This window comes from Doryrhamphus excisus, chromosome 1, assembly GCF_030265055.1.
Source record: "Doryrhamphus excisus isolate RoL2022-K1 chromosome 1, RoL_Dexc_1.0, whole genome shotgun sequence".
Lineage (NCBI taxonomy): Eukaryota > Metazoa > Chordata > Actinopteri > Syngnathiformes > Syngnathidae > Doryrhamphus > Doryrhamphus excisus.
The window spans coordinates 32226904-32248342 of NC_080466.1; the positions used below are offsets into that span (position 1 = coordinate 32226904).

General features: G+C 51.8%; 4 protein-coding genes and 1 long non-coding RNA gene across 9 annotated transcripts in view; 3 read left to right on the forward strand and 2 right to left on the reverse strand.

Moving 5' to 3' along the window:
* Positions 1–1538, forward strand: part of c1h1orf131 (chromosome 1 C1orf131 homolog) — a 10245-nt gene extending 8707 nt beyond the window's left edge. The window contains exon 9 of the mRNA XM_058071389.1: positions 1523–1538. The gene's annotated coding sequence lies outside the window, so the exon portion shown is untranslated. The remainder of the gene's footprint in view (positions 1–1522) is intronic.
* The window catches only part of LOC131128395 (tripartite motif-containing protein 67), a 19930-nt gene extending 6814 nt beyond the window's left edge, over positions 1–13116 (reverse strand). The window contains exons 1-6 of one of the 3 annotated variants that reach the window (XM_058071213.1): positions 12180–13116; positions 7266–7361; positions 5018–5140; positions 2869–2979; positions 2091–2244; positions 911–982 (exon numbers count right to left, since the gene is read on the reverse strand). In XM_058071213.1, the coding sequence (XP_057927196.1) occupies positions 911–982; positions 2091–2244; positions 2869–2979; positions 5018–5140; positions 7266–7361; positions 12180–13010 (1387 nt within the window). In that variant the 5' untranslated portion in view covers positions 13011–13116. The remainder of the gene's footprint in view (positions 1–910; positions 983–2090; positions 2245–2868; positions 2980–5017; positions 5141–7265; positions 7362–12179) is intronic. The other 2 variants (XM_058071206.1, XM_058071197.1) reach the window with 2 other exon arrangements.
* On the forward strand, positions 1624–7854 carry LOC131128533 (uncharacterized). The gene is made up of 3 exons (XR_009129660.1): positions 1624–1651; positions 2054–2261; positions 7572–7854. It is a non-coding gene; the product is annotated as an uncharacterized LOC131128533 (long non-coding RNA).
* sprtn (SprT-like N-terminal domain) lies at positions 12324–21143 on the forward strand. Of its 3 annotated transcripts, none has more exons than XM_058071273.1 (5): positions 12324–18636; positions 19141–19240; positions 19308–19770; positions 19945–20655; positions 20718–21143. In XM_058071273.1, exons 1-4 carry the CDS (start codon positions 18344–18346, stop codon positions 20631–20633), a joined length of 1545 nt encoding a protein of 514 aa, XP_057927256.1. In that variant the 5' UTR covers positions 12324–18343; the 3' UTR covers positions 20634–20655; positions 20718–21143. The 3 variants fall into 3 exon arrangements, with proteins under 3 accessions (XP_057927256.1, XP_057927246.1, XP_057927265.1); XM_058071282.1 differs by having other exon boundaries at positions 12361–18636; positions 19308–19436; positions 19500–19770; positions 19945–21143; XM_058071263.1 differs by having other exon boundaries at positions 12331–18636; positions 19945–21143.
* On the reverse strand, positions 14066–18538 carry exoc8 (exocyst complex component 8). The gene is made up of 4 exons (XM_058071226.1): positions 16416–18538; positions 16091–16344; positions 15767–16015; positions 14066–14631 (listed from the first exon to the last, which is right to left on the reverse strand). The coding sequence occupies exons 1-4, from the start codon at positions 17563–17565 to the stop codon at positions 14224–14226; spliced, it is 2061 nt and encodes a 686-aa protein (XP_057927209.1). The 5' UTR covers positions 17566–18538; the 3' UTR covers positions 14066–14223.
* Positions 21144–21439: the final 296 nt, after the last annotated feature.

Here is a 21439-nt window from a genome sequence, read left to right on the forward strand (position 1 = left end):
AGTATTCTGGTGTTAAAGCATTCTGACGTAGAACTGTAGTTAGAAGTTGGGGGGGGTTAAGAAGGGACCCAAACAACCACAGCTCATCATTCTGTAATGGACAGGACACAGGGTGGGTGGGGGCGGGGGGGCAGCAATCAAGGCAGATGGTCATTCCAGGTGGTCCTCATGTTACCCGTGTGGTGCCATCCATTACGAATGTTGTAGAAAAAGACGAGCACAACTAGTCGGGTGAAAACGCAGTGGTCACTTTTGATCTTTTTCGTTAAGGTTCCCCTTTTGTGTCCCCAGCGTGAGGGAGATTCTTCTGGTAGCAGTGCGTCAAAGGAAGTGGAGAAAGGCCACGACCGTGGTGTAGCATGGACCTGCTGTGTTTGCATCGTTAAAGGAAAGGTGCGCGTTTCGTCATCCACCATCCTTATGTGGCAGCTAATGAATGCACGTCATGGGACACGACATGGTAACATTAGCATAGCAGCATTTGTAGCCTCTCACTTATAGAAAGACTTAGCGCATCATGCTAGGTGTTAGCACGTTAGCAAGGCAGGTGTGCTCATGTCTCATGAAAGGATGATGGGCAACATTCCAAGAAAAGTCGACTTTTCCTTTAAGGCCGTGCTTCTCAAATAGTGGGGCAGCCCCCCCTAAGGGGGTGCGGGGGGGGGGGTGTCCTACCACCATGTGCAAATTTATAGTTCTCAACATGCAATTTCAAGGGTAGGACGTGCCATCTTGAAGAGCAAGTCATTGAAGAGGAGCTTAAAAACAACAAAACCATGCGTGGGTGCTAGCAAGACAGCGTATTTCCAACCAGGGGGGGGGGGGAGTGATAAAGGACCGACAGGGAGTGGCCAGGTCATTTTGGGGAAAGGGATGGAGTACGGAGGAACATGAATGCTCTCTCAAATACCTCCTGGACTCTCCGTGTCGGTGTCGGCCTCAGCACTGCCTGCTGCTGCCAATAAGGGCGTGTCCTGCACATCTGGAAATAGCAGCTCTTAATGGCACATGTGGCTTCCACGCCCGGGTCAGCATCAGCACTCCACCATGTTCACCTGTGGAACAAACCTTTTCCTTCCGGGATGTGGGGGCGGGCCCATTGAGTCTTTCTCTCAGGTATGACACCTTGACCATTAGGTAGACCACACCCGAACCTGACCGCTATCTAGGTCCTCTGGAACTACTCATTGGGGTCTCATTAGTTCCTCATTTGTTCCTCCGTAACTACTCATTAGTTCTTCAGTAACTACTCGAAATGTATGTGCCTTAGTCATCAGTTTGTCATGAGTTCCTGAGCACTACTGTATGTTTGTGTACCTTGTGGTAAAGTCAGCTTGTCATTTTGTGTACAGTCAAGCCTGTTTTTGTTTTCAGCCGGCATGAACATTTCCTGCCAGCATTGTGTGTCGCTTTTGGTAGAACATTGCATTGGTAGAACATTGCCCATGTTCATCCTGTGCTGTATTGGAACCATGCTGACTCCCCGTCCGTGCTTTGCTATGACTGGGTGTGTTCCATGCAGCCTGGTCTACCCTGCATCAGTACTGGCCGTCATCCTGCACCAGCCAAGACCACTGGGTCGCACACACGGGACAGGATGCCCAATGCCCCCCCCCCCCCCCCCCCACACACACACACACATACGAGGGAGGTGAGTGCCCCCCAGCTGTGTTCCATTCTTCCTGCTACAAAGCCTTTACATGATTTCTGAGACTTACTAAAAACTAATGCCACTCAAACGTTGTGTGACTGGTAAATAACCCACCATGGGGCCAAAAACCAGTTGAGTGGCAGCAATCGGATGCAATCTGGCATGTCAAGCTAAGCTATCCTTATTCACTACAAAAAGTGTTTTTCTCCTACAGGAGAAAGTTCCCCCCATTGTACGTCACTCCCAGGAATGAATGAGACTGAACAGCGAGAGCTAGCTCGTCATGGCTATCAGCTAAATTTACCCTCAATGGAGGACAAAATTTCCACCAATATTTGACACCTTGATCCAGCGTGGCATTCTTGTTAGCATGCACAGGTTTATGTAGGCTTCGTGTTACAGGACCAGCCAACAACAGCAGATCAAGGCTGGACCTCACCTTTGCCCTGGCAGAAGTCCAGCTGCAGGATGGTCTGGAGCAGCGAGTCGGTGCTGAGGGTGAGATGGAACTCAGGGCCCACCTTGGCTTCCAGGTTACCTTTGACCCACTGGTCCTGAGACGACATCACACGCTTGATGAGGGCGTCAGAGATCTAGAGTGGAGATGTTGGTGAGAAGGAGGAAATGAGAGCATTTTCATTCAATATTTCAATATAATATGTTGGGCTACGGCTGGCAGCCTCCATGAATGCCCAGCAGCTCCTCCGACTTCCTTCTCCTCAGACAAACATTTAAGGAACTGTACTCCTCAGCTGACTCGGGGTGGGGAAGCACAAGAGCACACGTGGATATCAACCACGCCACATGACAATCAGGCGGCCATGCTGGTATTTTTACAACCAATAATAATGACAGCTTTCATATTCATTCATTATGATTAATCACCACAGGACGGGACTATATCCTGGATGCAGTGGTGTGGAGGCGTATGAAGTCATTTGTAAAGCTTTGGGACTTCAGCCGACCACAGTGAGAGCATGCAGGTAGACAATGAGCAAAGAGCAGGAAAGAGCCATGCAGGTGGCAGTTAACCGTCTCAGCGGGAGCCTTCTTTTTGTCTTCTGGTGCTCAAGTCAGGTTGCGGTGCTTTGTAGCAGCAGTTGATGGTTATATCAAGGTGATGCGTGTACGTACGCTGACGTGCACTCAGAGAAAAAAATGGCGGCTAGAGGGAGACGCTGCACGCTAATGACGTCATGCTAATGCCGTGGTCTTACCTGGAGGAAGCCGCTGGGGTCGTTCTCCTTCAGCACCTCCAGGCAGAACTCCATCATGCCCGTGGTCTGGCGCAGCTTCATGGTGCAGTGGCTGATCTGGTCACGTGCCACCTGGCGTGTCCACACAGGAAGTGATGTCACTGGCTTGTCAATTAGAATCACAATCATACCCTTGATTGATACAGAGCTTTGCAAACTCTCCTGGGAAAAGCTAACAAAGTACAAGTCTGTGGCGTAATTGGGAGGAAGACCCAGGACACGTTGAAGAGTCTCTCAGGCCTGGGAACGCCTCGGGATCCGCCAGGACGTCTGGGCCTCCCTGCTTAGGCTGCTGATGATGGATGGATGGACGGATGGATGGACGGACGGACGGATGGACAGATGGATGGATGGATGGACGGTCAGTCGGTGTCATACCCCCTTGTCTGTGAATGTGCTAGCATGTCATTCTGACAGTGTACAGTAGGTGGCGCTATGGACCATGACCCTGAACACACCTCAATCATGCCTGATCTGCCAGAGAATAAGAAGGTGTAGGAAACGTAGTGAACTAATGAGACATTAGCCACAGATACATAGCAGTCCTGCGAGGAACACTGCAGCCAATCTCAAGGCAAGCACCTTTTGAAAGGCTCGGAATGTGATTGGAGGTTTTCCCCACATCAGACGCTTTGGATTAGCGTAGGACGTGTCGGTGCGGTTTGTGCTGGATGAGCTGTCAGCCCGATGGCAGCGCAGCACATGAAGCTGACTTTTTATGACGCAAAGCCATGTTGGGTGATAGTAACAAACCAAACCAAGACACAGCGGCCATTTGAGGCAGCTGGCGTCACGGTCCTTAATTGGACAGCTAATGAGGTGGGAGTCAAACCATTGACCTGTCAGCCAGAATATGATGAGCACTGTGAAAGAGCTTCAACACCATCTAGCCGTCTTTATTGTCCCTCCTCCCTCCCACCTTCAAACGGGCGGGTTCCGGAGCGCAGCCTGTGGCTCCTTCACCTTTGGCCCGCACATTTGAACAATCCATTTGAACGAGAAAAGTACAACTAAAAGAACAGCAAAAATGACAAAGTCAGCAGTAACTCTCCAAGGATGAAGTCCAAATATGAAGATAAGATGGATCATAAAGTCGCATAAAGCATTTTTCTCCTTGTGTTCCTCCCTGGGGAAGGATTTGGCTTAGGAAGATGCTTTCATGGTTTCACCCCATCTCGCTGTGCTTTTAAGGGATTAGCCTCCATCTGTCTGGTGCTGCTTTCCTCTGGTGTCCACACAAGCTGATTGACAGACAGCAAGGGTCGCCCGGCGTGATGAAAATGGACGTTACAGCCGTTACGTAACCGCCAAAGGCCAGTTCAGCCATGACACGGGTCCACAGCGGGACTCGTGAGGACCAAAGTAAAAGCCACTGCCTGGTAATTAGTCTGATGGCGTGCTGTCCTGGAAGACAATCATCAAGCAGATGATGACGTTGCTGGGGAGGAACATCCAAATGCACAATGGATGCACCACTAGTTTGGAAGCAGAAGAGCTGCAGCCGTGCTGAAATGTCAAATGAATGAATGCGTGATGGCTGCATGACAGCCCCGACCACTCATGCTAGGAGATATTGGAAAGCACTTCCTGTTTTGTTTTTTAGCTCCAACCGAGCTTGTCAACATGACTGCCCTCAGTCACAGCTCAGGAGTCTCACCTGAGTCATTGTTCCCAGGAACCTCCCACACCGTACGGAACACACAAAAGCAGTCCCGAGGCATTTGAGCATTTTGTCTATCTTGAGAGATGGTCCAAAAAGTGTTTCTCCCGCTGAAGATGTTGTGGAACCTTCCTTGCATTCCTTCAAATGAATGAATGCAATGGGGTGATGGCTGCTCTTGTGTGGCGGGACGCAATAATGCTTCACGGATGCGGCAGGTGGGCGTGGTCATTTTGTGGTCATTTCCAGTCACAAGTCGATGCTGATTTATGCCATAAATATTGAAATATTGACAATCAATAGATGCCAAATATTACCACAGCAAAGCAAAGCACAGGCCCATGTGCAGGCAAAATGCAGGCTAGTGTAATTAGAGTCATTGGGTGGTGTTGTTGTTGTCGTCGTTGTCGTTGTTGTCATGTTGTGTGGAGCTGACGTAGATGTTGTTACCTTGAGTTTGTACTCCTTCTCCTTGGTGACTTTGGTGAGGAGTTTGGCTTTCTGACGCGTCAGCGCCTCGATCAGCGAGTCGCACTGAGCCACCAGGCAGGCTTCAAACTCCACGCCGCTCTCCTGACATCACACACACACACGTCACGTACTGGTTGAAAGTGGCTTCACCGTGCAAATCTCCTCCAGTGGCTTTCTCTCACAGCTTCTTCTCATCAGGGCTAGCAAGGTTGATCACCCCATGCTTAAAGACTATATAGGACAGCTCTCGTGTGAGGATTCATCCTCTAAAGCAGAGGTAGGGAACCTATGGCTCGGGAGCCAGGTAGGGCTCTTTTGATGACTGTATCTGGCTCTCAAGCATTTCTTACCCCAATAAAAATGTATTTTTGCTAACATTTTAAAGTAAACCATCACAGAAATGACTGTTAAAAATAATATTCAAAATCAACAACTTTCTTATGCATTTTAATCCATCCATCTATTTTCTACTGCAATACGGCCGACCATATCTATCTTTCCTGATGATATTTTCCAGGTCAAACACCAAAACTCGATTATTACTGGGTAATGCGGTAGTCTACCTCGGTCATTGAGATGTCAACATGTAAATATAAACTTTTCTCCTTTAGTCAAATAGTCACCTAACTAAAGCTGCAGAACCAAGCCTTCTGGCAAAGATGGCCAAAAGAATGAAATACATGTACGGAGTATGGTGCAAAACTATGCAGCAGCAGAAGTTGCATTAATGGCAACAAGTATTAGATTTATTATTAGACACTGCGCTGCTCACGAAAGTATGCTGGCACACCCCCTTGGCGTGAGGTAGTGTGCCTGGTCTACATAATTAGAGCCCATTATATCTAAAACTGTTGGTCTTACATAAAAATGCACACATTTTATTGCATTCAATGTTTAAAAAAATGTATATGGCTCTCACAGATACACATTTTAAAATATCTGGCCTTCATGGCTCTCGTAGCCAAAAAGGTTCCCGACCCCTGCTCTAAAGGATGGAGGCCAGTTCAATCATTTTGGCTTCAAAAATGTCTGAACGTTTTAGGAGTTAATAAGACAATGAACGTATTAGCCCTGCCCCCGTGACCACTGCCCCCGGCCCCTTCTTCCACACCACACTCATCCAAGCAGGCCTCTAAGGAGCTTGCCTTGTGCACTGGGAACAGACAAGGGTGTTCCCCGGCATGTTCCCACTGAGTTGCTAGCCTCCGTTGTTGAATAATTAACTCCTGATTCCTTAATTAGGATGCCTGTTAGCTACTACCGTCTTGCTAACACGATGCTGGGCTGCTGGCCAAGGATGGGCACACTAATCTCTCTTATTGTCAGCTTGTGTGTGCGTGCGTGTGCGTGCGTATGCGTGCGTGTGTGCATGCATGTGTGTGCACGCATGTGTGTGCATGCATGTGTTCCCTGTGGACACCATGGCTGTGCAGCTGATGTCCTCCACAGCGTCGGCCACTCGTGCAGGCAGCAAAGGCAACACGCCAAGTCAGCACAATGATGAGGAGGCAGTGAAGTAGTACTACTACTACTCTACTACTGTGTCCTCGATCGGCTCGGGGAGCACAATGGGGGGGTGGAAGGACGACAATGTCGACTCCATCTCCTCTAGTTCTCTCCTTCCAAAACGGCGTCCCAGAGGAGTGTTGCCTCGTTAACTTCCTGCTTCCTGGTGCTGGTGGAAATCAAGCCCAGCAACCTCCACTGAAATGGACACATTGCCACAGACACGCCCACAAAATATGATGACGCCTTGCTGGATGTACCCCAACACGTGTGTGGTCCACGTCAATGGCTTCCCCATGCCAACACCTCCTGGAGCACTTGAGGGGAAACCTCAAGTCCTTTCTGCAGCCTCCTGGATCTTCCTTGGGATCTTCTGTTCTTAACTAACCCTAAAGCCCAAAGAGATGTCTTCTGGGCAGCAGTTCCCCCTCCCACACTGTGTCTCTGCTAGCGTACCCCACTGTGGCCTCCTTCCTGCTCTTTGCTCATTGTCTACCTGCAGCTATGAGAAAGTCCCGCTACCTGTCTGGATGTGTCTTGGTGATGAAACCCGACCCAAAAAGCCGTGAAGTGACTTCTTAGAAGACCATGTTTGTCACGTGGCTTAGTACCTGTGGAGGGATCACTGGTAGGGCGTAATATGGTGTAGTATGGCGGCCTTAGTGCACATCATGCATCCGGTATTGTTACGTCCTCACACCCAGGTAGGGGCGGAGCTTACCTGGATCTGCTGCAGCATGTTCTTCAGCTGGACCAGGAACTCTTTGGCATCTTTGGCTTTGTCCGAGACGCCGTTGAGGGCCTGCGACAGCTGACACTGTCGGAAAAATGCAATCACAAACGTTAGCTTCTTTCTCGCCTGAAAGCTCCAGGAAACATCGTCAGACAACCCCCCCCCCCCCCCCCCCCCACCCAGTTCATGGCGCCTCATTGGTCAGCTTACTACAAAAGTACTATCCTTTACTGCTATCAAGGATAATACATGTACCGTACTACAGTACAGTAAAGTCTTTGTTTTATTGATCAGCACGCTGCACCCCCTCCCCCAGCAGGGCGACCCTCGCCATCACGCTCCGCCCCTCTGAAGCTCGTTGCCATGGAGACCATCTGGCCCGACAAGCTGTCGTCCTGCCGAGACCGTGCTAACGAGGGGATGACGGATGAGGAATATCCCGAATCATCATCACCATCATCACTGCTGCCTCGCCTGGGGTTTGTTTGATTTGCTGACCGGCGCCACCTGCTCGTCTTTACTCAATCTTGCATTTATGCTTCCTTCCTCCCTTGCTGACAGCGTGCAGGAGGAGGTGGAGCGGGGGGGGAGGAGCAGCAGTGGGGGAGGAGCAGCAGCAGGAGGAGGAGGAGCAGCAGGAGGAGGAGGAAGAGTCCCATCAGGCACCAAGAAGGAGGTCCTACATTTCCTTCTTTTCATCGCTGTGTTGGCATTAAGGTGGGAGTACCAAGGACAACTGGTGGTCCGGGAACGTTTTCAAAATGAGTCCAACTTGGAATGGGATTCAGAATGAATGAATGGGGATAGATTGATGGCAAAAGGAAGGAATGACAATTAACCAGCATGACTGAGGTCACGGCAACCCCATCTATGAAACAACCATCTGCACCTTTATCCAGATCTGCACCAAGCACTGTCACTACTACTCATTCATGAAGAATTGACTGGAAAAAGTAAAGAGTTTCAGGGTACATGATGATGATGATGATGATATGAGTGTGACCCTCGTTGGAGAATGGGAAGGGAACAAATCTTCACGTCTTTGTTGTCCTCCCAGTGCTTTGGTCCCTACCAGGGTATTGGTCCTTCGGTCCTCTGGCTCTATGGCAGGGGTCGGGAACCTTTTTGGCTAAGAGAGCCATGAAGGCCAGATATTTTAAAATGTGTATCTGTGAGAGCCATATACATTTTTTTAAACATTGAATACAATAAAATGTGTGCATTTTTATGTAAGACCAACAGTTTTAGATATAATGGGCTCTAATTACGTAGACCAGGCACACTACCCCACGCCAATGGGGTGTGGCCAGCACACTTTCGTGAGCAGCGCAGTGTCCAATAATAAATCTAATACTTGCTGCCATTAATACAACTTCTGCTGCTGCATAGTTTTGCACCATACTCTGTACATGTATTTCATTCTTTTGGCCATCTTCGTCAGAAGGCTTGGTTCTGCAGCTTTAGCTATTTGACTAAAGGAGAAAAGTTTATATTTACATGTTGACATCTCAATGACCGAGGTAGACTACCGCATTACCCAGTAATAATCGAGTTTTGGTGTTTGACCTGGAAAATATCATCAGGAAAGATAGATATGGTTGGCCGTATTGCAGTAGAAAATAGATGGACGGATTAAAATGTATAAGAAAGTTGTTGATTTTTGAATATTATTTTTAACAGTGATTTCTGTGATGTTTACTTTAAAATGTTAGCAAACATACATTTTTATTGGGGTAAGAAATGCTTGAGAGCCAGATACAGTCATCAAAAGAGCCCTACCTGGCTCCCGAGCCATAGGTTCCCTACCTCTGCTCTATGGTGTCGTTCTCCATAACCCCCACCCCCCACCGTCTGCTTAACCTTGTCCAAACGACCCCCGAGGGACATCCTAATGAGTGGAAATGGGGGAGGGGTCGCCCGTCCTGGCTGGACCGCCTCCACGTTGAGGGTAGCGTCCACACTATTTCCACTTCTGGTGTCTTTACCCTTGGCTGCATGATGTCCCGTCCTCGCCAGCTGTCTTTGGGTTCTTGGTCCCTGGTCCCATGTGTATGTACCGTGCCTATGCACTGTGCCTATGCACTGTGCCTATGTACCATGCCTATGTACCATAGGAGCACATATTGCACTCTGCTAATGTGTGCTCTGCGCATTCTAGCAGAGATGAGGAGCGCTGGGAGGAAGAGCGAGTCTGACTTTTTAACAAGCAAGCCTTGACTTCTTCTCCAGCAATCGCCACGGCAACAGAGGAGCCCCCCCCCCCCCCCCATGTAGAATTGTATATGAATTCTCCATGCGGGATGTGGGGGCGTTGCTTGACCTCAGGTCATCATCCTCATAAAAGGCCACTTCCATCCTGTCAGGCTGTTGTGCAACACACGGTGGCTCGTATCCATGGTGACGCCGCTTTTTGTCCCACACCGTGCTCCTCCTACAAGGTCTGCCGCACACTTGCCAAAAATCCATCTCACACACGCTCGGCTATATTTGGTTGGCTACTCTTACACACACACACACACACACACAGTGTTTCCTGTGTCACATGCTGCTGGTACATAAGGAAGGAAGGAAGTGCATTAACCTACATACATCTTCACATCCACAGGCACAGCCTTCTCTGACTCAAACAGCGTGTGTGTGTGTGTGTGTGCGTGTGTGTGCTTTAAATAGATAGTAGTGTGTTTTGTGCTTGACTGATCAGACGAAAGCGGATCAGTGGATCCGTTACTTCTTAATATTTATGCCCTCTCTCTCCCTGCGTGTGTGTGTATGAGTGCGTGTGTGCATGCGTGCATGTGTGTGCGTGCATGCGTGTGAGATATCAAACCGTGGCGCTGCGCTACTGTTGTTAGTTACAAACATCTCCTTCCCAATCTGTTAGCGTTGGTGACGTTGCAAACGGGAGCATTTGTCCTTCATGAATCAAACGTCATCCTTCATGCTAAGACACGCCCACACCCTGCATGTTGGCCACTCATGCTACATGGAGGGCTGTCAAATGATTACCCAATTTCACAAATGAATCAACCTACAAGTGAATTCATCATGATGAATCTGAGATTTGTCTTCCATCCATCCATTTGCTATGCTGCTGATCCTAGGGTCAGGGGCTATGCTGGAGCCTATCCCAGCTGACTTTGGGCGAGAGGTGGTGTGTCTGGCCCCTCCCTGATGTCTTGGTTTTGTCACCCTTCAATGTGTGAACACCAAGCCAAATGCTTCCGGAACAAAATTAGGGAAACGCGTCCTGGCTTCGGTGACTAATGAAGAAAAGTGGCTGTGGCTGTGGCTGTGGCTGTGGCTGTGGCTGTGGCTGTGGCTGTGGCTGTGGCTGTGGCTGTGGCTGTGGCTGTGGCTGTGGCCGTGGCTGTGGCTGTGGCTGTGGCTGTGGGTGACCGTAAAAGAAATGAGTGGTAGCCTCTTCCCGCCGTGTGCTACATAAGCCAGCAGCCTTTGGTTTGACAACATCTCTCTGATTGATTGAAGTTCCTGGGTGGAAACGTCCAGAGACGCAGTGAAGGCTGATGTTAGCATGTTAGCCTGATGCCAACGTCAACACTGAGATGCTATGGCCTACCACTTGGTGGCTGAGTTGCTGGCGTTCCCAAATGCTTCCATTTCTCATATTCAAGCTGAGAGTTGACTGTGGAATATTTCGGAGCGAGGACATTTCAGGACTGAATTTGATGACAATTCCACGCTGGAATTGATGGCGCTCCTGAGAGCGGCCATTCTTTCACCAATGTTTGTAGAAACAGTCTGCATGCCTGGTGCTAGGTTTGATGCTCCTGTGGCCAGGCCAGGTCATTAGGGTACCTGATTCTGGTCAGTTGGATGGGGAGCAAATACTTTTGGTAGTATAGTGTAGTTCTTGGACGTAACAATGTTGATAATAATAATAATAAGAATGTCTTCATAAGCAGCTGACATGATGGACATGGAGCCTTGGTGGTTTCTCGGAGGCGGAATAGGAGAGGAGACAGGAGACAAAGACGTGTTCATGTCTGACGGAAGGATGGTAGACGATGGCAACATAAGAAAAAAGTGTACTTTTCCTTTTACGTTTAGAAGAAAGCCATCAGAGGCTAACTAGTTAGCTTGCTAGCATGCTATGTTTCAGGCCATGGCTGTCTCTTGTGTCCCTGCAGGGATCCCGAAGCCATTGAGCAATGTGATGTAAACAAAGAGTGACAGAAGTGTAAATGTGACTATAGGGGTGTTGTTTCATGTCTACAAGGCTCTAATCATGGTAAAGATTGCATTAGAACGCCATAAACAGGGTTTACTGTGCTCGAACTGAAAAATGGTCCATTTTATATTCAATACTTGAAAATCCCTCATGGCAGTCAGGTCTGGAACCATGAAACCACCATCATCAATATCAAGTACTTTTCATACAAATGACCACATGTATGTACAGTATGCTTGTATGTAGAGTATGCATGCATGTACACTATGTACAATACCGTATGCATGTATGTACAGTACCGTATGCATGTATGTACAGTATGTACAATACCATATGCATGTATGTACAGTACCGTATGCATGTATGTACAGTATGTACAGTACCGTATGCATGTATGTACAGTATGTACAGTACCGTATGCATGTATGTACAGTATGCATGCACGGATGCGCATGTAGGTCAGCTCTTGCAGGCACTTTTAGTAATAATAATAATAATAATAATAACAACACAGCGGACCAGGACGATAGTGAGTCGTTTGAAAGAGACGGGTTGGCAGGAAGCAGGATGATACCATAACCAGCTGCAGGATGCCGAGGGGGATACATTGTGGGTGCACATCTAGCTGTGGTGTTTCCCGCGGAGCTTGGCTGTGCCAAAGGGGTGCAGGTGGGGGTGCAGGCTGGGGTGCAGGTGGGATTGCAGGGGCTTACCTTGTGTTGCTTCCACATGAGGGCCAGCGGCTTGACGTCGTGTTTGGCGTGCCTCCCGTCCTCCAAGCACTTGGCGCACACCGGAGCCCTGCAGCCGCAGCAGTACATGACGAAGTTCTCCGCTTCGTGCTCCACGCAAGTCGCCGGCTTGCGAGCGGTGACCGGGGGCTGGCCGGCCGCCGCGGAGGCCGCCCGACCGGGCCTGTGAGCCGGCGGCGGTACGAGGCGGTGCTTGGCGAGCGGGCCGCGGGACGGGTGGCACCGCTGCTGGCAGGCGTTGCAGTAGAAGACGTCGCACTGCTCGCACATGACCGCCGCGTCCACCGGGTTGCGGTCACACAGCTGACACTTGGGGGCCCCGGAGGAGGACGCGGACGCGGTCGAGGACGCGGACGCGGACGCGGCTCGGTGCTGCTGGTACCGCGCCACGATGGCCTCCAGGAGCCGGTTCCGAGGCAAGCCCCGCAGCCCGCGCTCGTCCAGCGAGACGCTGCGGTGGCACAGCGGGCAGGTGAGCGAGCAGAGGCGCTGCGCGGCGGCGGAAGCGGAAGAAGGGAACACCCGGACGCCGTTGGGCGACTTGAGCTGGCAGGGCGTGTACGAACCGTAGCCGCTGTCCGTCTCGCTGTACAGGCTCATCTTGTCCACGTCCAGCAGGTAGTCGTAGTCCGAGCTGGCCGAGGCTCGGCTCTGCTGCGCCGGGGGCTCGCCGTCCGGGGTGTGCACGCTGATGCTGCGGGCACACGCCAGACACACGTTGTGCGAGCAAGGCAGCAGGATGGGCTCCTTGAACACGGACCCGCACACGGGACATTTTAACTCTTCCTCCATTGTGTGTGTGTGTGTGTGTGTGTGTGTGTGTGAGTTCTGGCCAAACACTCCAGCACCGACCGTCTTTGGACAGCTCCCTGGGAGGCTGCTGTGCGCATGCGCCAGACAGGGGCGGAGCTTGTGCTGGTGCTGATGCGATTTCAACACAGCACGATATTCTAGACCTTGTAGATCTAGATCACGTCCTCTCTTTGCTTCTCTCCTGCTAGGAGGCCTGCACCGCCTCAGTCGTCATGCCGGTAGATGCTACGCACACGCACACGCACAATGACACCATCACACAGTCAGCCTCGGCTTCTCCTCAATGAGCATCTTCTTCTACTGCAATCAGAAGGATAAGGAAGGATATTGTTTGCTTATTTCAACCTCTTCTTCCACCAAGATGGCTCATCGGGTCCACCCTGCAGTCTTTTTATCGACACGTATAGATACAAACCAACATTGGTAACCTGCTTCAAGACCAGTTTGCTACAGATAGCTTTTTGCAATGCAGAGGGACGTGTGGACGTGTGGAAGTATGGACGTGTGGAAGTATGGACGTGTGGAAGTGTGGACGTGTGGAAGTATGGACGTGTGAGCACACCTGGAGGTTAGAAGGACTGGAAGGACGAGGGTGTGAGCAAGTGTAGCTGTTGATGAGTCCTAGTGAAACACTATGACATGCATGACGGGGAGGAGCCGCCCGCTGTGGCCCAGCAAGGTGCGCTGTATTGGGGCGCACGTCTGGCAAAGAAATGTAGTGTCCAGTGTAGTTTATGTGCCCCTCGTGGCGGAGCATTGGCACGAGGGCCTTCCTCTGAAGGGGAATGTTCACAAGTGAGCTGAGGGGAAGTTACGACAGGCCGCTAACGTCACATGATGCATTTGCCGCAGAGCTATGTTTGTCAGCTTCATGGCTGTGACATCCTAATTCCCCGATATCAGACTGATACGATCATGCACGGCTAGTAATGTCTGTCTGTAGCACGTACACCACAATGACCGGAAGAAGAAAGCTTTGACGCTCGACGCCGCACGGCTAGCTGCTATTGATGCTATTGAAGTGGAAACCAGAGCAGCGTGGACAAATCATTTATTTCCCTGCGTATTTCATCCAGCATTCATCAGTCATCCCTTTCCCTCCGTTGGTCTGGACCGCATCCACGATCACAATCAGTGTTTGTTTTGCACCTGACATAAGCAGGTGTACCTAATAATATGACCTGCCGTTGTTTCAAACCAGAGACGTGGTGCTCTCCGGGTTGATCCGTACGGGCCTGGTGCTCTTCCTGAGGTCCTGCAGCTGCTTGGCGGGCTTGCCCACACCCTCCTCGAAGCGGCGCTCCACCTCGGGCAGCACGGTGTCGTGAAGGAAGGCGGCGTTGAGCACGATGAAGGCCTTCTTCTCGGGGTCCTGCTCGCAGCGCAGGCTGTAGTCCACGTGCTGCACGGCCACCAGGATGATCTCGCGCAGGCTCTCCAGCAGCACCATGTGCAGCTCGGGGATGTAGAGCCTCAGGCCCTCCTCCAGGAAGCTCAGCATCTGCTTGGTGAAGGCCACCACCGTGTAGCTCAGGTTCACCCAGCAGTCGTCGCCCGTGTACATGTCGAACGTGCTCATGCCGCTGGTGCGCATCTCGTCCTGCGTGGGAAAGGAACAGGTGCACAGAGGCGACCATGGGCAAACGCTGCTTGCATAGCTTCTGTGCACTTTGACCGGGGCGGTCAATTTGTTCATTTGAATCAGATTAATCACACTTTTCAAACGTGACTTTTTAATCGTGATGAATCACCATTTGCAACTATTAGGCCGGTCCCACTAACAAAATCTGTGCGAAAAATGATCGTCGATATTGGGACCAGTTTTTTCATTCACGTCACGAGAGGTGTACTTCACATCTGAACCACTAGGTGGTACCCAAGTATAGCGGTGTAGCAGTGTGAGACATTAGCTTGACACAGCTCGTACTATGCTTTTCCAATGGAGCCAGCGACACTTTTTGTCCTAGTTGAGTAAACTCCATGTGGGTCGCTCGTTCATCCTGACTAAAACCCAAATATTCCCACACTGGGACCATGGCGTTCACCTTTGGGGCTTCCCTTATGGCGGCCTATGCTGGCTCACAAAACTACTGCTAGCCCCTCCGTAGCCACGGCGAGTGCAGGTGAATTCAAACACTGCGGGTGGAACTCAGTAGCAGCACGTTACACTAACCCTCACCCTAGTAAGTTACGTTAGCGAACGATAAGAACGATGTTGTGATGTTCTGATGTCTGTGAATGCACCTGGTGGTTGTCTAGTGACGATGAGGGAGTGTGGTTCCGATGCCGAGCAGAGAGGTGCTTGTGAGTTTGAGGTACATATGGCATCGGAATCGTACCGCCGTTGATGTGTTGAGGTAGCAATAAAGTTATCCCAGAGCGTCAGACCGTGGGAGATGCTACGTCTTGCCCTACTTCCGCCACATAGCAGTCATTTATCACACATCAAGGTATCACCAAGGAGGACGCCAACGTTAGCGGCGACTAGCATAGCAATGTGAGCCACATGCTAACATTACACTCACATCTCAGGAAGACACACCTGATCCAACTTCACCTCACGTCTGTAGGGACTGAAGGCCGCTTGGGAAAGACGCAGGCTGGTTTGCCCACAAAGTGGTGGAACATTGGCTTCTTATGGAATATGTTAGGATGAGGGATTGAGGAATGCCGAATGCGGAATGAGGAATACCACCCCTAAGTTTAGAGCAGCGGAGTGACGTCCAGAGGGTTACCTTGAGCTTGGCCAGAGCCTCGGGTGTCATGAGGTTCATCTTCCTCCACATCTCCTCAGAGTTGCGGTGCTTGGTGGCCTCCACGATGATGTCTTTGTAGCCGAGGAGCGCCGCTGTGACGTCTTTGACCAGCAGCGACTGCAGCGTGAAGGTCAGGTCCAGGCCGATCTCCGTCAGCTGCTGGCAGTGCTCCTTGGCCACCTTGACGCACTCGGCCGCCGTGGACAGGCTCTCCTTGCTGTCAAACACCTACGGGGGGGGGCATGTCGGACTTTTACCCGACCGCCGTACACGCCGTGACGTTTTCTCCCGTTCCCTGCCCACCTGCTTGCTGAAGGCGTCCACGAACATCCTCATGGCGGACCTGGACCAGACCACAAAGGCAGAGTAGCAGCCCGTGTTCCCTGCGAAGTCCATCTCAAACTCCTTGGCGGTCTCCAGCAGGCTGGTGAAGAAGATGTTGCACAGCTTGTGGATGTAGAGCAGCGTGGCCCCCTCGATGCGAAGCTGCCGTATGGCCGTCTGGACCGCCACCGCCCGGTTCTTCAGGAAGAGCTCGCAGGCTTTGGTGGACTGGCCTGGAAGGAGAGATCACATCACATCACAGCACGCTTCTCCACACCAACACCACATTAGGCAGGACAGGAACCTAGCCTGATGAGCTGGGACACGGCCCTCCTGGTGGCCTTGGGTCCACCTCGAAGGGACCGATCGGGAGACAACTCAAAGACCAGGACCTCGGTCAGCTGCCGCACACGCTCGTCCACCTTGTTCCGCAGCTCTTTGACTTTCTGCGTGACGGGCTGGTCTTTCAGGTACTCGTGGAGCTTGTCCAGGAGGTCCACGGCGCCCTCAAAGTCCCTCTGGGCGATGCACACGTCCAGATCCTCGGGAAGCTCCTGGATCCACTCCGGACTGAGGTCCACATTCTCCCCGGCGTCGGCTTGCTCGCCGTCGTCCTCGTCGAAGGGGTTGGTGGACACCTCGGCCCTGACGGGGGACGTCGGGACCTCCTCCTCCTTCTTGCGTCTGTCCTTGGTAGCTTTGTTCTTCTTGGTTACGTCCAGGATCTCCAGCCACTCCTTCTTGATCTTGCTGTTCTCCGTCTGGAAGATACGGCTGTCTGGGAACATGAGGATCTTGAACATGTCCTTCATGGGAGGGTTGTCCTTCACGTTGACCACGGCAAAGCTCTCCAGCTCGTACAGGGCGTTGTACTTGTACTTGACCGCGCCGCGCCGATTGGGCAGCCAGGTGGCGATCAGCAGGCAGTCGTTCATTAGAAAGACGTGCACCTTCTGGATGGGGGACATGTTGTCCACGTCGTACTCCACCAGGTCGCCGTTGTACACCAGGTGCCTTCCGGGGGTGTCCATGATGTTTTTACCGCCCTCCACTTTCTCCAACAGTGACGTCAGGGTCCTCTGCTTCACTTCCTCGGTTTCTTTGGGGAACGCAGCCTGCATCTCCTTGGACGTTTCGTCCTTGTCCGTGGACAGGAGGGCCTGCGTGACGCTCTCCATGATGCTCTTCTGCTCCGTCAGGATGTGGCTCAGCTGGTACATCTCGCTCTCCAGGTACGAAATCTCCTTGGCCGTCTCGATGAACTGCCTGTAGTTCTTGTAGACGTTTTTCTTCAGGTTTTGGGCCGTTTCGTCGGCCAGGTTTTGGATTTTCTGCCGATGCTCCTGCAGGTCTCGGTCGCCATCGGACTGCTGGGACAGCTGCTTCACGTAGTTCTGCGGGTCGAAATTGGGCGACTCGAGCAGCCTTCGCAATCGACTTCCGGTTTCCGACATCTTGCTCGGCGTCTAACTCTTTAAGGTTCTGTTAAATTGACGTTTGACGGACCGATCGATAGCTACGCCCTAAAACAAGCAGAGGACAGTCCATTCGTGGCCGCGGGCTAACAAAAACAGGAAGTAGTAACCAGGGTGACACCCTGCTACGTCACAAGACTTGGATCGGGGGGAGGGGGCGACCAACAAAAATATATACAGGCGATTGTAGAAAATGGACACAGTCGAACACGTACCACAAATTAACGTTTGTGAATTTTCTTTGATATTAAATAGCCACTAAAATGACTATCTATGTATTGTTATCGCTGACGTCATCTCCGTGTCACCGTTTTTTAACTGCACAGCCGACTTCCGGCAAGATTTGGCCGGAAACGAAAGCGTATCTAATGCATAAAATATTCACAAATGACTCCCATTCACTCAAACAGTTCTTCGTGTGTGCAAAGTAGAAAATAACTCACTTAATTTGTGTATCTGACACCTGCTGAATCACGATTAACGCCGCCTCCAATGTATTTACTGAGTTGTATTTCGAAGTAGACACCGGAAGTGTTTGGTGCTCCGCCATGATTGCGTCCCCCGACTGTGAGCCGTCGGAAACGGACAGTTGGTCAGCTCGGCGGGCCGAACTCGTCGTAAAAGTGGACACAAATCCGGTATGCCCACGTACATACATGTGACGAACGCTATCGTGGCAGTGGTGGCCGGGCCACCTTTGGGAGGACTGCAGTTGTTGACCGGTCGGCGGGAGGAAGCTAACCACAATTAGCCTGTGATGGATGAAGACTACCTGCTAGCCCTGCAACTTCAAGAACAGTTTAACAACGAGGACGACGCTCCTATTTTGGCGTCCGCTGCCAATACACGGAAAGCGGAACTCAGCGGCGGCGCACTTGTGCCCTGGCAGCGGAGGGTGGAGCCCCAGGGGCCGCTGTCCATCGTGGATCCGTCGTGGGAGACGCTGGACCCGACTCCGGACGTCAGGGCCATGTTCCTGGAGTTCAACGGCAGGTTCTTCTGGGGCAAGCTCAGCGGTGTGGAGGTGAAGTGGAGCCCCAGGATGACACTGTGAGTATTTGAGCGGTTAGGACATGGCAGCATATCATATCAAGTACCCGTGCCGCCACACATTAGGGTTCACCAATGTAGACGATTGTTACAAAGAGCAGGAACATATTTAAGCAAAGTTGATGAATCATGTCAGGGACACTTTAAAGAAGTAAGCTAGCATGTCTCTCATGAACGTGACAGCCATCCGAGCTTCTATGTGGGGCAAAAACGAGCTCCCAACAAATTGCATTGCTTGTTTGTTTTAAGGACAAAATGTCACCGGCTAAGCATAGCTAGCTGCCACCAGGGAGCCAGCAGAGCCAGGCAAATTGTGTAAACAAAGATCGTGGAACAGCCCAACTCCACTGCAGCCGGAAGGCTGAGACTCAAGGAGCTCACTCCACATTCCAGACTAGTTTTTCAGACTAGACATGCCTCACGTCCCTTGTCAACTCCGTAAGGGGCCTCAGTCCTGGACCGTCAGCCGTGATGCTAGACCTGTCTCTGTGTGTCCTGCTGCAGGTGCGCGGGTGTGTGTTCCTACGAGGGCCGAGGCGGACTTTGTTCTATCAGACTCAGCGAGCCTCTTCTCAAGCTCAGGCCCAGGAAAGACCTGGTGGAGGTGAGCAGGACCCTTGCACGTGGACTTGAAGCCGCTGGATGTAAAAGACCTGCTGTTGTCCTCACAGACGCTCCTCCATGAGATGATCCACGCTCTCCTGTTTGTGACCCACAACGACCGAGACCGTGAAGGCCACGGGCCCGAGTTCTGCAAGCACATGAAGCGCATCAACAAGGACAGCGGCACCAACATCACAGTAAGCGTCTCCCCCATCAACCTCCTGGAGCTCGTACTGAACCCCCTCCTGCCCCCTCCCCAGGTGTACCACAGCTTCAACGACGAGGTGGACGTGTACCGCCAGCACTGGTGGCGTTGCGACGGGCCCTGCCAGAACCGCAGGCCCTACTTCGGCTACGTGAAGAGGGCCATGAATCGGGCCCCCTCACGCCTGGACCCCTGGTGGGGGGACCACCAGAGGACGTGCGGGGGGACCTACACCAAGGTGAAGGAGCCTGAGGGCTACGCCAAGAAGAAAGCCAAGAAGGAGGCTGAAGGAAACGGGAAGAGGTCTGCCAGTGGAAAGCCTTCAGGTAAGACTGGACGCCAGGCCCTCATTCCTGCGGGCATTGCCTCCAGGCTTCCAGGGAATGTGCGAGCGAAATGGAATATTTTGGTAGTCACGGCATGGGAAACAAATGTTGCAAATAACGACCGATGTTATCGTGCGGGTCGCCATAGCAACGCTCCTTGGTTGTGTCTCTCAGGGTCGGGGTCTGTCTCTCGGGACATTCGGGATGTCATCCCATTCAGTGGAAAAGGCTTGGTCCTCGGCGGGACGCCCTCTAAGGGTTGGGCCCCTCCCGCCGCCTCCTCATCTGGCGATCCTCCCCTCATGACAGGAGGAGGGTTGCCTCCCTCGCCGGGCCAGAAGATGCTCCCCAAGAAGTCTGTAGCAAACACCAGAGTCTTTGTCAGCATCAACGGCTCCCCCATGAGGATCTCCAAACCTTCTCGTGGTGCTAAGAGTCAAGGAGCGGACAGAGCCACGCAGCCGTCCATTGAGGATCTTTTCACCAAGTCCGCAGGACGCTCGTCCACCGCACACGCCCAACCCCGTCTTAGCGCTGACACTTGGAATAGCAACATCAGCGCATCCTCCTCGGGGGCGTCGCAGGGCCCCAAATGTCCTTCATCTGTCCCCAGTGGCAGCCCCGCCACCGCCAAGCCCCCGCAGTCCAAAAAGAGACCGTCAGAAGACTCGTCCAGCATCTTTGAGGTCTTCAACAAGAGGCTGAGGACCGAGTCCAAGGACATGCTGCCTTCGTCTGGGCTGCAAGCTAGCCCCGCCTCCTCGTGTTCCTCCTCTGCCTTGGTGATGGTCAACTGTCCCGTGTGTCAGGCCAGCGTGCAGGAGACAAGCATCAACCAGCATCTTGACGTCTGTCTCTCCTGAAGCAGGATGGCCACTTCATTAGGTACGCCACGTCCTTTTAACAACATTTATCCTTTTTTGTTATTAATATGTGCTATGATACAGTACACGCCGTGCTCACCTCCTGCTGCCAAGGAGCAGCACATGGAATGTGGACATCGTGGATCGTGTGAGCACACGAGCGGCGTCAGTATGATGATCAACTTTGCTATTATTAGTCATTTTATTATTATTAGTTATATTATTAGCGTTCCACATGCTTGGTATCCACTGGGGTGGCTGGTGAGGTAGTCATGTTTGCCTGAAGAGCACCACGTGTTCTCCAGCTTGGAAGGTCGTTCCTAACCAAGCTCTGCCTTAACAAGTTGACTTTTGACGTCCTCGCTGACCTCGAGGGGTCACGCTTTGCCGGGTATTTCTCTCCCGGCACCCCACGGGAATGTGATGGTTGACATGACTGCGCCTTCCCGCTCCTTGGCTTCTCTGGTCTGCTGCTTTTAAAGACAAATAAAGTTGTTTCTATTCAACATAGCTGATCTCTTATTTGCCAACGATGCTAACCGCTTCTTCTTTCTGGGTGAGCAGAGCCTGGCGGGGTTGCGTGCATGAAACCCCCCGCCCCCCCTCCTCATTAATCTCCTGTGCGCTGTCAGCGTCCAGTGCTAAAAGGGATGCGGGCCAGGATGATCCTCTTCACGCTGTGCAGCTAATTGTTCCAACACCAGGAGGATTAGCTTGGCTTTCAAGGACAAAGGCTGCAGTAGAAAGTGTGCAGTTCCTCACCAGGTCAGCAGGGCGGAGACAGCAACATCAGATATGAAGGTATC

What these genes read in the sequence shown, in the direction of transcription:
- exoc8 (XM_058071226.1), bottom strand. Translation starts at nt 17,565, where the DNA reads ATGTCGGAAACCGGAAGTCGATTGCGAAGGCTGCTCGAGTCGCCCAAT. An exon ending in TGGACGCCTTCAGCAAGCAG is followed by an intron (nt 16,016 to 16,090) that starts GTGGGCAGGGAA and finishes CCCCCCCCGTAG; the next exon opens with GTGTTTGACAGCAAGGAGAG. An exon ending in AGGCTCTGGCCAAGCTCAAG is followed by an intron (nt 14,632 to 15,766) that starts GTAACCCTCTGG and finishes TTTCCCACGCAG; the next exon opens with GACGAGATGCGCACCAGCGG.
- sprtn (XM_058071273.1), top strand. Translation starts at nt 18,344, where the DNA reads ATGGATGAAGACTACCTGCTAGCCCTGCAACTTCAAGAACAGTTTAAC. An exon ending in TGGAGCCCCAGGATGACACT is followed by an intron (nt 18,637 to 19,140) that starts GTGAGTATTTGA and finishes GTCCTGCTGCAG; the next exon opens with GTGCGCGGGTGTGTGTTCCT. An exon ending in CCAGGAAAGACCTGGTGGAG is followed by an intron (nt 19,241 to 19,307) that starts GTGAGCAGGACC and finishes TTGTCCTCACAG; the next exon opens with ACGCTCCTCCATGAGATGAT.